This window comes from Thamnophis sirtalis, unplaced genomic scaffold (assembly GCF_051295495.1).
Source record: "Thamnophis sirtalis isolate CommonGarterSnake01/CBP01778 unplaced genomic scaffold, rThaSir2_p1.2 scaffold_2, whole genome shotgun sequence".
Classification (NCBI taxonomy): domain Eukaryota; kingdom Metazoa; phylum Chordata; class Lepidosauria; order Squamata; family Natricidae; genus Thamnophis; species Thamnophis sirtalis.
The window spans coordinates 141,423,893-141,438,356 of record NW_028261382.1 but is presented as its reverse complement, the minus strand read 5'-3'; the positions used below and the strand labels follow the sequence as shown (position 1 = coordinate 141,438,356).

General features: G+C 44.6%; 1 protein-coding gene across 4 annotated transcripts in view; it reads right to left on the bottom strand.

The window, feature by feature from the left end:
• PCMTD1 (protein-L-isoaspartate (D-aspartate) O-methyltransferase domain containing 1) overlaps window positions 1-14,464 on the bottom strand; it is a 52,271-nt gene that overhangs the window by 31,979 nt on the left and 5,828 nt on the right. For 3 of the 4 annotated variants that reach the window (XM_087707072.1, XM_087707070.1, XM_014060211.2), the window contains 3 exons: window positions 3,545-3,640; window positions 2,937-3,360; window positions 1,572-1,674 (listed from right to left, as the gene is read on the bottom strand). In XM_087707072.1, coding sequence (XP_087563198.1) covers window positions 1,572-1,674; window positions 2,937-3,243 — 410 coding nt within the window. In that variant the 5' untranslated portion in view covers window positions 3,244-3,360; window positions 3,545-3,640. The remainder of the gene's footprint in view (window positions 1-1,571; window positions 1,675-2,936; window positions 3,361-3,544; window positions 3,641-14,464) is intronic. The other variant, XM_087707071.1, reaches the window with a different exon arrangement.

The following is a 14,464-nucleotide window of genomic DNA, read 5'->3' as shown; positions in this document are numbered from 1 at the left end:
CAATACAGTTAAATCCAGAGAGGGCTTTTAAGGAAAAAAGGTGCACTGCAGCTTTTTTCAAAGAAGCATAAAACATTCTTTCAAACAAAACTAACTGACCACCTCTTAGATACAGCTGACCACATTTTCTCAACTATCCAAAAAAATCTGGAAGTACATTAATCCAACCCATGCATTCAAATGAGACATTAGCAAAGCACCTGTCATTTAATTGGCCAGTTATATATCAAATAGTTACCATCATGAATCCTATACATGAAGAGTCAAGAGTTCGTAGACAAAATGTTGTATAGAACAGTTTCAAATGTCAAGCAGATGTTTGGTCAGGTTTATTTTCATTCTTTCTCCATTAGCAGTTTGGGTGTCACTGCTAGGGCTGCATTTCTCAGAATTCTTCAACAAAGGAGCCATTCCAGTATTGGCTAGCACTGAAAGGCCATTTGTAGGCAAAAATATTAAGAGAACAGGTTGCTTCTTGCTGCTGGTAGCTAAACAGGCAGATGATAGAACGGCCTACCAGATTCATGGGAAAATTCCCAAGTATCTGCAGGTGCTATGAAAAAGTAGGAGAGATACAGGTGCTATTTAAAATATTCCTTGATTGAAATCCAAAATGGATTGTACTACTCAATTTTAATTTGAAGTTCAGAAATATTCAGAATGCATTCCAGTAATTTTACCAAGTAGAAATATTTATATATATGAAAATGCAACAGGGTCTTATTTTCTTTTGACCCCCGAAAAAAGGCTAGGCCTTCTTTTTGAGGGGTGTCCTAATTTCCCCATGTACCTCACCTGGCTGCTTCTTTTGCAGCCGAAAACAGTGACGCACCTCACCTGGCAGCTGGTCTGCTACTTTTGTGGTCAAAAAGAGCGAGTGACGCACCTTGCCTGGTTGCTTCTTTAGTGGCTGAAAAGAGCAAGCGATGCACCTGGCCTGGTTGTTGGGTTGCTTCTTTCACAGCTGAAAGGAGCAACCCACACACCTTGCCGCTTCTTTTGCGGATTAGTCACACATGCACTTAAATAGGGCCAAATTTTAGGAGGTTGTCTTCATTTTAACGCATGCGCACAAAACAGCACTGGGCCTTCTTTTGGGGGTGGATCGTGTTTTATGAGAAACACAGTGTATATGTATGTTTGTATGTGTATATGTATGTATGTAGGTGTGTGTGTACGAATATGTATGTATGTATGTATGTATGTATGTATATATTTATAAATAAATAAATAAATACCTTTATTTATTTATCAACACACACACACACACACACACACACACACACACACACACACACACACACACATATATATATATATATATATATATATATAAAAAAAACCAAGGTGCAATACTTTTGAAGATTGTACAAGAGTATTGATAATACAACTACAGTACCAGATTGATGAATATCTTACATTTTGAACATTTTAAAATAATGTTGCAAACTTGTAATTATGACTGCAATAAATAAGCATGGCAAGTTTCCTCAAAAGTCTTCATAAATATTTTACTGCCCCCACAGGGTAAAAGAAGATTTTAATATAAAATTAGCCATCAATATACTTACTTATCAAAGCTATCACTGCATTTTATGAAGTTCTCTAGTTTTTCCTTAGCATATTCCACCACATCAGGATGTAGTTCTATTCCATGATTTATTCCAAAAGGGCCTGTAAATTAATATTCAGCAACCATGTGAGATTATTGAATCAATGTATTTTTCATAAAACTGTACACTGATATGAATGCTAAACAACTACACAGCATTAGGTAGATAGTGGAAACGTATGTATTGTTACAAAAGAAAGTTATCCAATAAGCCCCAAACCATATAGCTGCTATACTGATACAGGAGTAAAGATACCAGGGCATAGTGCCTATTCTTTATAAGAAGAAAAAGGAATGACTGCAGATAACTTAGTGTACTGCAGAAAGTTGTTTATTGTCAATTGTAGATCTTTGGATGGTTTCACAAAACTGTGCTTAACCTTGCTTTACAATCAAAACCACTATGTCAGGGTTGTCAAACTGGAATAGAATAGTATAGATTTCATTGAGGGCTGCATCAGGGTTGTGTTGACCTTGGGGGGGGGCATAGCTGGGGTGGGCATGGCCAGCTCGACATCATACGAGGCTCCGTTTTCAGCCACGATGGGCTCCTGTAGCTCTCTGCCAGCGAAAACAGAGCCTGGGGAAGCCACAAGTGGCACACCGGACTCCATTTTTGCTGGCAGAGGGCTGCAGGCTGTTGCAGCCAAAAATGGAGCCTGGGAGGGCAGCACAAAAGCCTGTCCTTCCCTGCTATCAGGGTGGCTCTGTGGGCTGTATCTAAGCACCCTGCTGGTCAGATCCGTCCTGCGGGTCTTGAGTTTGACACGCCTGCAATATGTGGTTATGATGGCAATCTCATTTATGATAATGATAGTGCAGTTGTTTATTCAACTGCCTGCTTCTGTTTATAAAAAGCAGGAAAAAATCCAGGTTAGTGCTTAGTATTATTAGCAGCTTTTTCACTAAAACATAGCAAGAAGGTATAGCTCAAAATTCCTTCTTTATTTATCAGGGAACATGTATTGAATTATGTTATTTTCCTCGCTTTATCTCCCACTTTCAAAATAGTGAAATAAAGATATAATATTTAAATTTAAGTCTCAACTTAAATGTCATGATTATTGTGTTTTTAAAACAATTGAAAGGTTTCTATTTTGTACAAGGGGGCAATATTGACAGAAAAATTAAGCTATAAACATTTGTTCATTTTTGCAAAGCCAAAAATCTCTTGGTAATTTAAGAAATTTTGATCAATTATATACCAGGACACTATTTTGAAAAGCTAATTGTTAATATCTTGCAGGTTTGGCAGGGGAATAAACATGCTACTTTAAAATCTCAGCCAATATAAAAGAATGTTCAATAATTTTAAAAATATTACCTAATATTAATCCCACCATTGTACTTAAATATCCGGTTCCACTACCCAGATTAAGAAAAGACAATCCAGGTTGAAGCTTTAATGCTTCCATGACTTCAGAATAAATGCATGGTGCCGATAAATGTATATTTCCATGCTTCCAAGCCAAGTCTTTATATGCATTGTCTCTATAGCCTTCCAGATAGTAATCACCACGATCAATAGCTCTGAAGGCTTGTTCTACTCGCTCAGTACGAATATATTGTGCTTCTTTCAAGTTATCAATTAAATCATCATTATCTTCGCCTGCACTCACAGCTCCTCCCATGATGATTGTCTTTTAACAATTCAATTAATTTTGAGAACACATTGGTAGGTACTTGTCTGATGTTTCCACATAGAAGATCCAATCCAGTCTGGCTCAATACTGCTTTGCAAGAGAATCCTAAAAGATTTTTAAGAAGACATACTTTTATTTTCACAAATTGTAAAAATGTAACCAAATTCAATGATAATTGGATAGGAAAAGTAAATGTTATTTGATGTCTAATGTACTAGACATACAGTTCTGAATTAAACCAAATACTCAATATACAGTGAAACTCCTCAGAATTTGTAGAAAGTCTTACTAGATGAAAGTAATCCATATCCGCCACCCCAAATGGAACTAGGTCAAAACAAAGCTGGTGTGGAAATATACAGTTGCTCCTCAGTGGAAAACAAGTCTATTAAAAGAAAAGAGTAAATCTGTAGTCAGAGTAATACTGATATAGTAATACCAAATGTTAATTGTCTAGTCAGAATAATGCCAATATAATAATAGCAAGCAAAATTTTCCTTGTAAATTGATATTTTACATTTATTTATTTTTTTATTTATTTCCTTGTAAATTTACATTTTCCTTGTAATTTTTTACTTACAAGGAAATGTTATCTTATTCAGCACTTAAACATGGCAGGTTTTATATATTTTTCTTATTGACTATGGAATACATTATTTGACACTCAGTCTCTTTTCTAAATACAAACGTCATGCAGAAAGCACTGGAGAAGATAGTATTGAAATAGATACTATGATTTTTAACATCTATTTGAATTAAGTTTTACAATAATAAACAATTTCAATTAGATATAGAATTTTCTTCTCAAAAACATATTTTTCTGCTTATCTATGTGTCCTATAGATAGATAGATAGATAGATAGATAGATAGATAGATAGATAGATAGATAGATAGATAGATAGATAGATAGATAGATGATAGATAAATAGATAGACAGACAGACAGACAGTATGTGTTCCAGCATAACTCTGGAGCGCCTTGAGCAATTTCAACCAAACTTGGTACACAGATGACTTACTCTCTGGAATCAAATACTTTTTTGGGGGGTGGGGGTGGTAAGACACCCCTGGTGTGTGTGTGTGTGTTCCAGTATAACTCTGGAACGCTTGGGCTATTAAGAAGAATGAGTGTGGTGTCCTAGAGCGGTAATTGTTTGTGATATCACTTTCTTCGCAGCTTTCTCTGGAAAGCCAGACATGACAGTCACTCTCCAGTGGACAAATGGGGAAGTGCCTGATGGATTTGGGGCAAAGTGGCAGGATTGTAGATTGGGCAGGAAAGAGGACCATATGGGAGGGGCAGAGGGCAAGGATGATGGGCATGGGAGTAGGGGGAAGAAAAGCACCTCTCAATGGCTCCCTGTCAGACAAATGCTTCGCCGTTTATAAATACCCGGGCAACGCCGGGTTATCAGCTAGTATTGTATAAGTAATAATTTCCAGTGTAGAAAAAATAACTTAAAAAGAATGTTGGTCTTACCTGAACGTGTCTTTTAAGAGGGAGTGGTCACATGTGGGTATTCTTAAAGCCTGATTGGTCCAAAGACTGAGAGCAAAGACTTAAATACTGGTGCCTTCCAATCCTGGCCCAGTTTCCTCGAAGTTGAACGGTAAAATTGAAACAACAAAACACAACAACGACAAACCCCCGGGACCACCCGGGCCCTTCCCTTGGCCCCAACGGAACAACACTAAGGGCGGGTCATAACCACTCCCTCCCTTCCTCTTAAAAGACATGTTCAGGTAAGACCAACATTCTTTTTCCCTCGTGGCCCACACTGCCGTGGTCACGGCACTCCTGGTAGAATGGGCTGTGATGCCAACAGGACCGGACGACCAACTGCCCCATACGCCTCCGTAATGGCCTGACGCAACCACCGGCCAATGGTGGCCGAGGACACCCTAGAACCTAGCGTTCCTGGCTGGAACGAATCAAACAAGGCCACCGACCTACGGATCCCTCTGGTCCTCCGGAGGTAAATCCGCAGAGTGCGGCGCACGTCCAACCGATGCCATAGCCTCTCCCTATCATTGGATGGGCCCGGGCAAAAGTCGGGCAGGACCGTCTCCTGAGCCCTATGGAAGGGAGAGGTTACCTTTGGGATGAAGGTAGGATCAAGGCGAAGCACCACCCTGTCCTGGGGAAAATGGCAAAGGTCGTCCCTGGACGACAGGGCGCCCAGTTCCGAAAAACGTCAAGCGGAAGTTAACTGCCACCAGAAAAACCACCTTCAGCGACAAGAATCGCAGATGAACAGACCAAAGAGGTTCGAACGGGGCCCCGGTCAAAGCCCTGAGCACCAGGGGAAGATCCCACATGGGGAACCTGCGGACAGGGGGAGGCCTGAGATTAGCTGCCCCCTTCAGAAAAACCCTTGAACAAGGGAACATGGGAGAGAGAAGAAGATACCCCCCCAGGACCGAAGACAAAGCCACCACCTGGTGGCGCAACATATTCTGTGAAAGCCCGCCGTCAAGGCCCTTCTGGAGGAAGTCCAAGACATTAGGAATTGCGGCCCTATCGGGAGAAATGGCAAGAGAAGAACACCACCGGACAAAGGCCGCCCAGGTGGAATAGTAAATGTGGGTCATCGATGGACACCAAGATGCCTCGATGGTATGAATGATCCTGGAGGACAGGTTAGCCCCCCTCAGAAGCTGCCGTTCAATAGCCAGGTGGCCAGATGGAGCCACTGGGGCTCCGGGTGAATCAGGGCCCCCTGCAGCAAGACCACCTCCCCCTGAGGAATCCTCTACAGAGGGGCCACCGACAGCTGGACTAGGTCTACGAACCAGAGCCTCCTGGGCCAATAAGGGGCCACCACAATGACCAGGGCCTTCTTGGCCACCACCTTCCCGATGGTCTCCGGGACGAGGGGAATGGGAGAGAATGCATAAAGAAGGCCTGAGGGCCACTGGCTCCGTGCCCTCCGCAGACCTGGACTGGAAACGAGTGAAAAACCGAGTGTCAGCACCTCTTCATTGAGTAATTAGGAAAGAAGACCACGAGACTCCATAGGTAGAAATCAAGTGTACTTTTACTAATTATAAATGATTAAAGGTGTAGCAAAGCGAAGACTGATTACTTAGGTGCGAAAGCGATTGATATATAAAATAACCCATTCCCCATCCCTTGGCATCCCAGTTACAGTCCAATCATAATTCTCCTAAGTGTCAGGTGTGGGATAACTTCGAAAGGCATCACCAAGATGGAATGTCGGTGCCGTTAGCCTTGGCGGGAACCTCCTCCGCATGCGTAGTCCGACAGGCAGCAGAACTCCAGAATCTTCCTCCAGCACAACAAGTAACCCCTCCCAAATACCATGCCCTCCCTCCCCGTTTCATGGCAGCTGAAGCAGCAGCAAAGCAGAGGCTGACACCGAGGAAGCTGGGAGTTCGCGGGCGAGGCGAACAGATCCACCAGAGGAGTCCCGAACCTCTGACAGATCTTCCGAACAACAACGGGTGGAGCTGCCACTCGCCATGGTCCAGAGTCGCCCGACTCAGCCACTCCGCCTGGACGTTGGAGAGCCCGGAGATGTGTTTCGACACCAAGGGCAACAGGCGCCTCCCCGCCCAGGTGCCCAGTCTCAGAGCCTCCAGCCAGAGAGCCTGAGAGTGGGTCCCCCCCTGACGATTGATGTGGCCTTGGCGGCCACATTGGCCGTGAGGAACACATGACGCCCCTGAAGTGTCGCAGAGCCAGGCGGGCCGCCTTCAGCTCCAACCAATTGATGTTGTGGTGGAGAGCCAAGATCGACCACCTACCCTGAGCCATCCGGGAACCCACAGACTCGCATCTGTGGCGACAGTCACCCTGCCTGGCCCCCAGAAACAGCAGCCCCGCTGAATGGCCGGGGACAGCCACCACCCCAGCGAGACCCGGATTCCCACTGGGAGGCGGAGGGACCGAAGAGAATTGCTCAAATGCCCCCTCTGAAAGGGGTTGAGTTCCCACTGGAGAGGCTGAAGATGAAGTCCGGCCCAGGGAAAATCCCGATGCAAGAAAACATCTTGCCCAATAACAGAGATAGAGAGAGGATCAAAACTAACCGACTTCCGCGAACGCTTTCTGCCAGGTGACCCAGGCTGCTCTGGCACTCCTGGGACAGACGCACTACTCCCAACACGGAGTCTATGACTGTCCCCAGGTGAAGAATGTGCGTGGAAGGGGAAAGGTGGCTCTTGGAGAAATTCACTGAGAAACCTAGGCTCTGAAGACCCCGGATGGTGAGCTGAAGATCCGAAATGGCTGAGGAAGAGACTCCGCCTGAACCAAGACATCGTTTAAATAACATTGGAGTCTCGCCGGGATGGAGTGCAGATGAGCCTCCACGGCTACCAGAACGTTCGTGAAGGCCCGGGGAGCCAAGTCCAGCCCGAAGGGTAGAGGCGGTTCCCGTGTGAGAACCTGAGGAACCTGCAACAACCGGCCAGAAAAGGGATGTGAAAATAGGCCTCTGTGAGATCCACCGAGGCCAAGAAGTCCCCCTTACTGATGCCCTGAAGGATAGATTTGAGGGAGGACACTTTGAATCGCCTGTACACCAGAAAACGGTTCAGACATTTGAGGCCCAGAATTGTCCTCCAGCCAAGCACTTCAGAACCATGAACAGGTTGGAGTAGAGGCCCAGGCCCCGTTCCTCTAGAGTCTAGAGGAACTGCCTCCACCACCTGACTGTCGAGAAGGTGATCCATCAGGCGGCAGCGCTCCAGGCTCCGGGACGGAGGGAACGACCTGAATAATTTGGAGGGGTGGAGAGAAATTCCAACCTGAGACCATGACGAACCATGGCTCGGACCCAAGCATCCGACGTGATCTCGTCCCATTGCTCCGCATAGAGAGAAAGGAGGCCGCCGATGAGACAACTCGTGTTCGAGTTACTTCCCTCTGCAGTAGGGATGGCCGCCTCCCCCACGAAAAGGCCACCTGGACTGCTGCTGGAAACGGTGTCTGTCCTGAAAGGACGACCTGTGAAACTGCCTGTCAGAGCAGAAGGAAGAAAAACACTGGTTATAGTCGTAATCTGGAACTCTATACTGTTGCCTACGGTAAGGATGAAGCCTAGTCCTGGGCTTCCTAGCAGTAGATGGCAGAACCTTCTTTTTTTCCTTAACCTCGACCAGAATGGGTCGAGGGCCTCCCCAAAGAGATTAGGCCCCTGAACGGAGTGGCTGCCAAATTCCACTTGGCCTTGTTATTCATCTGCCAATGGCGCAGCCACAAGAGCCTGCGAGACGCGACCGAAGTGGTCAAGACCCTGGATGCAAACTTGACCATGTCCAGGGTCGCATCAGCAGAGAACTGGGAGGCCGCCATGATCTAGATTAGATCCTGGATGGGAATGCGCTCCTGGAGCTGCTTAAGCCACATGACCGTGACGCGGTTGAAATAAGAAACCGAGGCCATGGACTTGATAGCCCACGCAGTGGCATTAAAATTCTCCCTCAAGGGGAGTCCCGCTCGCTTATCATCCGGCATTAATTTATCCGCCGCACCGCCGGATACCTCTGGAGAGGAGGAGACCAGGGAGGTTACCAGGTTGCCAACGACCAGCAACTGAACGCCCTGAGCAAAAGTCTGCTCCATGTTACAGTGCCCTCAGACATTACCCCCAGGAGTCGAGAAATTGGAGGGAAGTGCCCACTGGTTGGTCAGTACCTCCATAAACAAGGGAGGAGCCGGAATCTCCTCCTTGCCCGTGGCCATGGCCAAAAACATAGCCAGGTCAGAATCCCTAGGTGGGGGCACCGAAGAGTCCCCGGTCCCCACCTTGGTGGTCTTCCTTGCCTCGCTCAATAGACTTCTGTACATGGCCGGGACAAAGAGGCCTGCAGAAGAAGACACATCTGAGGGACCCGCATTCTCATCATCGATAAACCCATGTCCTGGAGGTTCTCCTCCCCCATGACCGAAGCTTCACCAACCATGGAAGGAGAGGAAGCATGAAGATTGGCCCTGCCCAGGCCCCCATGCCTGGAAGAAAAGGAGCCTTTGTCCCTCTGGGCAATGCCCCACGAATGGCAACAGAAATAAGCCTTTTGATACCTTCTGTTAAATGTTCCAAATCTTCCACATCCCCATAAGAAGAGCTAGGCCTCAGGGGAGCCAACCTGCAAGAGGCGCAAGAGCCCCTGAAAGGGTCTGCACCGCCCCTCCGCGTGTAACCTGGAGACACCGAAGGAGAGGGGGACAGAAGGAGAAGGGCTGAAACCCCTAGGGGAAGAAAGCCCAGGAGAAAGGCCTGATTGGAGACCTGGATGTGTCCCTGGAATTAGGCCTTGAGGCCTTGGCCTGCCTCTCTGCCCTTGCAAAAGCCTTTTCAATGGCCTTATGTCTTCTGGCCTCCTCCCTGGCAGAGGCCCTAGATGGGCGCTGAACCAAGCTAGGCATAGGAAAGGGAACCCCCTCGGAGCCCTGCGCCAAAGCCTCCACACACCCCCATCGGGCCTTCCACCTGGCCCTGGAGAAGATCTGACCCCTCCTCCATGGCCCACTCACGTGTCCGGCGAAGGAGAAGTCACTGGCCTCTGTAGGCCCCACCGGGACCTGGGCCTGCTGGGTGGAGTGGAGGGACTAGGTCAAAATCATCCCCAGCTGAGGCACACGAATGGCCATAGAACGAGGCAAGGGCCTCACGCACATGGCGGCAGCCAAAATGGCCACCGGAACTCCGTGCATAGGCGAGGGGCCAAAACAAGCACTCGCGGCTCCGCTCCTAGAAGCCGCCGCCACTCCAGATAAGGATGGGGGAGCCACGCGGCCCACCGGCATGCACTCCTCGCCCCCCAAACTTCCCTCACAAAGGCCGGTAACTGCGGAGACATGCGGCAGCCGCCCAGATCAAACGGCAGCTCCACGGCAGCTTGCATGCGCTGAGGCGCCGAAATTCGCTCTCTCTCACCCGGGAAGGCAAGCTGCCTTCCCAGAAGCTGCACCTGGAGCTGGCACCCCCGCAATCCCAGGGATAGGGCTGAGGCTCCAGGCCCACAGGGGGGGGGGAAGCTGGATGCCCCACAGGGCCCTCCCCCAACCGCCTGGTCCCTTGGGGCCTCAGCAACGAGGATTTAGAATTTGTAAGATTTAAACGTGCCCAATTAAGCTAAATAGAAAGCCAGATCGCAATAAAACAAATCCTACCTATAGACTATTCTCAAACAGTACTTGGACCAAGAAAGACTGAGAAACTGGGCCAGGATTGGAAGGCACCAGTATTTAAGTCTTTGCTCTCAGTCTTTGCACCAATCAGGCTTTGTGAATACCCACATGTGACCACTCCCTCCCTTCCTCTGGAAAATGAATCTTAGACTAGTAATCCAAAGTTAAATGTTATATTAGGGTAAATTAAAGATGGATTTAATGGTCTTTCATACAAAACAATGACACTTGAAAGCCCAATTAAGTAATGAACAGAGGTTTTTCTCCCCAGGAAACTATTTAGAAGTTATTAAAATAGATCAGCTTCTGTGGAACAGTTACAGTAAGCTATATGAGAAATAGAACAAATATGACATCTAAAATGTTTGAGGTTGATTTACCCACATCTAGAAAAAAGGAAGTATTTATTGGAGATCACAAGAAGTTCAACTATATTTTTATTTACTCAAGCAAATGAGATTATGACATAGTTGGATCATCAAATGTTTGAAAACAACTGGTGTCAGTAAAAACATTACAGACTATTTATAGAAAAAATAACAAAGCAGTGGGAAACAGAATAGGCAGCTGGAAATGAAGAGGACTGTCCGCATTAGGAGAGCATCTTCCAGAGTGACCAATTATCACTCTTATCTGCAAATATACGAAGCTGATACATTACAACATCCTAGGTTCTACACATCTTGGGAAGTACTAAATGGGTAGAAGGCCTATATGTTAGACTTAAGAATTTTCTTTTTTTTAACAAAAATGGCAAACTACTTTTATGTAGTTATGAATAAAATCCCATATTGTAACCAGAAATTGAACTTTAATGGTTCTTCAATTCAAGAGAAACAGGAGTTTTTATTTTAATATTTCTTGTTAGTTATATAAAAAAAATTATGTTAATAATTTGTGCTTCTCTTAGAGGTGGTGTCAGCTCCTCTCCATTTATTAATTAGGAAAGAAAGACCATGAGACTCCATGGGTAGAAATCAAATGTACTTTTACTAATTAAAAATGGCTAAAAGGCTATGCATAGCGAAGTCTGATTATTTAGGCGCGAAAGCAGTTGATATATAGAATAGCCCATTCCCCACCCCTTGGCATCACAATCCCAGCCCAATCATAAGTCTTCCAAGTGTCAGGTGTGAGATAACTTCAAAAGGCATCACGAAGATGGAATGTCAGTGCCGTTAGTCCAGGCGGGAAATACCCACGCCTGCGCAGTCCGCTCAGTCGGTGAACTCCAGAACTTTCCTCCAGCACAATGAGTAACCCCTCCCAAATACCAGGCCCTCCCCCTCGCGTTTCATGGCAGCTGAAGCAACAGCAAAGCAGAAGCTGACAGGTGGTCAGATTTGTTCTTTGTGAAACGAAATGCTGCGAAACACATCAAACTGAAGTCAAAGTGCTATAATTAATGAAGCATTTTCAGCAACTTAGTTTTAAAACTTTTCCTATTCTGACTAGTTGAAAAATTCTAAAAGGTATAGATAACAAAACTGATTAAAAGTATCTCTTCCCTAATAGAAAAAAGCTGTTTGAATTGCTACTACTGCCCAAGTAATTATGCTTAAAACTATTTCAAAGCAGGTAAAACAATTATTCTTTCTCAGCCTTATTTTCACCAATAACTACTTTACTTTTGGCAGTTAACAGATACCTGCAAGTCACTGACAGAACCATAGGCACACAGATGACTTTACAATAAGCAAACATACCTATAACAATACGTTTGCAATTCTTACAATCTGAAACTTCTATTAATCTTGAGATTCAGTAATAATATTTAATCATTTAGACCAGTGATTTAGCACAGTGGTCCAAAGTCCTCTTTTCTGATGAGAGCAACTTTTGCCAAAAGCACTAAAACCTGGTTCAATGACCGTGGGATTACTGTGCTTGATTGGACTCTTCATTCTTCTTCCATACTCTGGGTCCTTGGTTTCCAAATGAGATGCAAAATTTGCTCATCAGAAAAGAGGACTTTCGACCAAGGAGCAACAGGACTTTGGACCACTGTGTTTCATTAAGACCAGGGTCAATGCAGCCGTCTACCAGATTTTGAAGCACTTCATGCTTCCATCCTCAAACGAGCTTTATGGGGATGCTGACTTCATTTTCCAGCTGCCCACACTGCCAAAAGCACCAAAACCTGGTTCAATGACCTTGGGATTACTGTGCTTGATTGGACTCTTCATTCTTCCTCCATACTCTGGGTCCTTGGTTTCCAAATGAGATGCAAAATTTGCTCTCATCAGAAAAGAGGACTTTGGACCAAGGAGCAACAGGACTTTGGACCATTGTGCTTCATTAAGACCAGGGTCAACGCAGCCATCTACCAGGAGATTTTGGAGCACTTCATGCTTCCATCCTCAGACAAGTTTTATGGGGATGCTGACTTCATTTTCCAGCTGCCCACACTGCCAAAAGCACCAAAACCTGGTTCAATGACCATGGGATTACTGTGCTTGATAGGCCAGCAAACTCGCCTGACCTGAACCCCATAGAGAATCTATGGGGCATTGCCAAGAGAAAGATGAGAGACATGAGACCGAACAATGCAGAAGAGCTGAAGGCTGCTATTGAAGCATCCTGGTCTTCCATAACACCTCAGCAGTGCCACAACTTCCATGCCACGCCGCATTGAGGCAGTAATTGCTGCAAAAGGGGCCCAAACCAAGTACTGAGTACATATGCATGCTGATACTTTTCAGAGGTCCGATATTGTTATATGTACAATCTTTGTTTTATTGAGTGCATGTAATATTCTAATTTTCTGAGATGATGGATTTGGGGTTTTCATGAGCTGTACGCCATAATCATCACAATTATGACAAATCATGGCTTGAACTATCTTGCTTTGCATGTAATAAGTCTTATCTCATATATTAGTTTCACTTTTAAGTTGCATTACTGAAATAAATGAACTTTTGCACAATATTCTAATTTTTTGAGTTTCACCTGTATAATGCTAATATGACATACTCAGAATGCTCTAATGCATTAACTTGTGTTTTTATGCTAGCTATGCCTGCACAAGAAGCAAACAGAAATTAGGAGCAGCAAAGAAAGTTTGCTGAAATCGCAACAACATTCTTCCTATTAGAAAAAATTGTTGTGAATATTTAAGACATCCACTATCATCTCATCACAATATCCAATTTAGGGAATGGCTACTTATGACAAAAGGTATAAAATAATATGGCCTATTTCAAGGACTATGAAGACATCCTTTGTTTAAAGAGTTACTTATATGCATTTAAAGCATACCCTTGAAATAATGTTCTTATCCAATTTCAGCAATGAATAACATTAAAAAATATAGCTATAAGATTACAAAAGTAAAAAGTAAAAGTAAATGTTTCCCCTGTCCAGTTGTATTTGACTCAAGGGGGCAGAGCTCACCTCCATTTCTTAGCCAAGAGTGCCAGCGTGGTCTCAAAACAATTCCATGCTCATGTGGCCAGAATGACTACTGAGGCACACGGGACACTGTTAACTTACCATCTGAGTGTTACCTATTTATCTACTCACATGTGTATGTTTTATAACTGCTAGCTTGCAGGAACTGGGGCAAGTAACCAAAGTTCACCCAATTGCATGGCACTCAAGTCTTGAACCCAGGCTGTCAGCTGTCCAGCTGACAAAATAAGCATCTTCAACCACTGAGCCATCGTGACTTTTGTTATGTTCTAAATATGTTCAACTTGGCAAAATCAGTTTTGCTTCAATGTAAACTGCCAGCTAAACTGAGCTAAATTTCAAACCTGGAAGAAGCTACGAATGCCCTTTCTCACAAATTTTCTTTAAATTTATCAGCCGTAGATGGCAGCTTCATTCAATAAACAAATTTTTTTCTGGGGTTAACCACATCTTTCAAATAGTGTTTTATTAGCAAATACAAAATTTATATTTTCTAGAAACAAGATTTAATTTTGTTCTCATGCTTATTCTATTGCTTGAACTTTGTATGAGTTGCTTGCAAAATTTGTATAACACTGTTTTCAGCAGAAATTTGGTTAACCAAACCAAAAACATCTTAGAACACTTAAAAGAAAATGC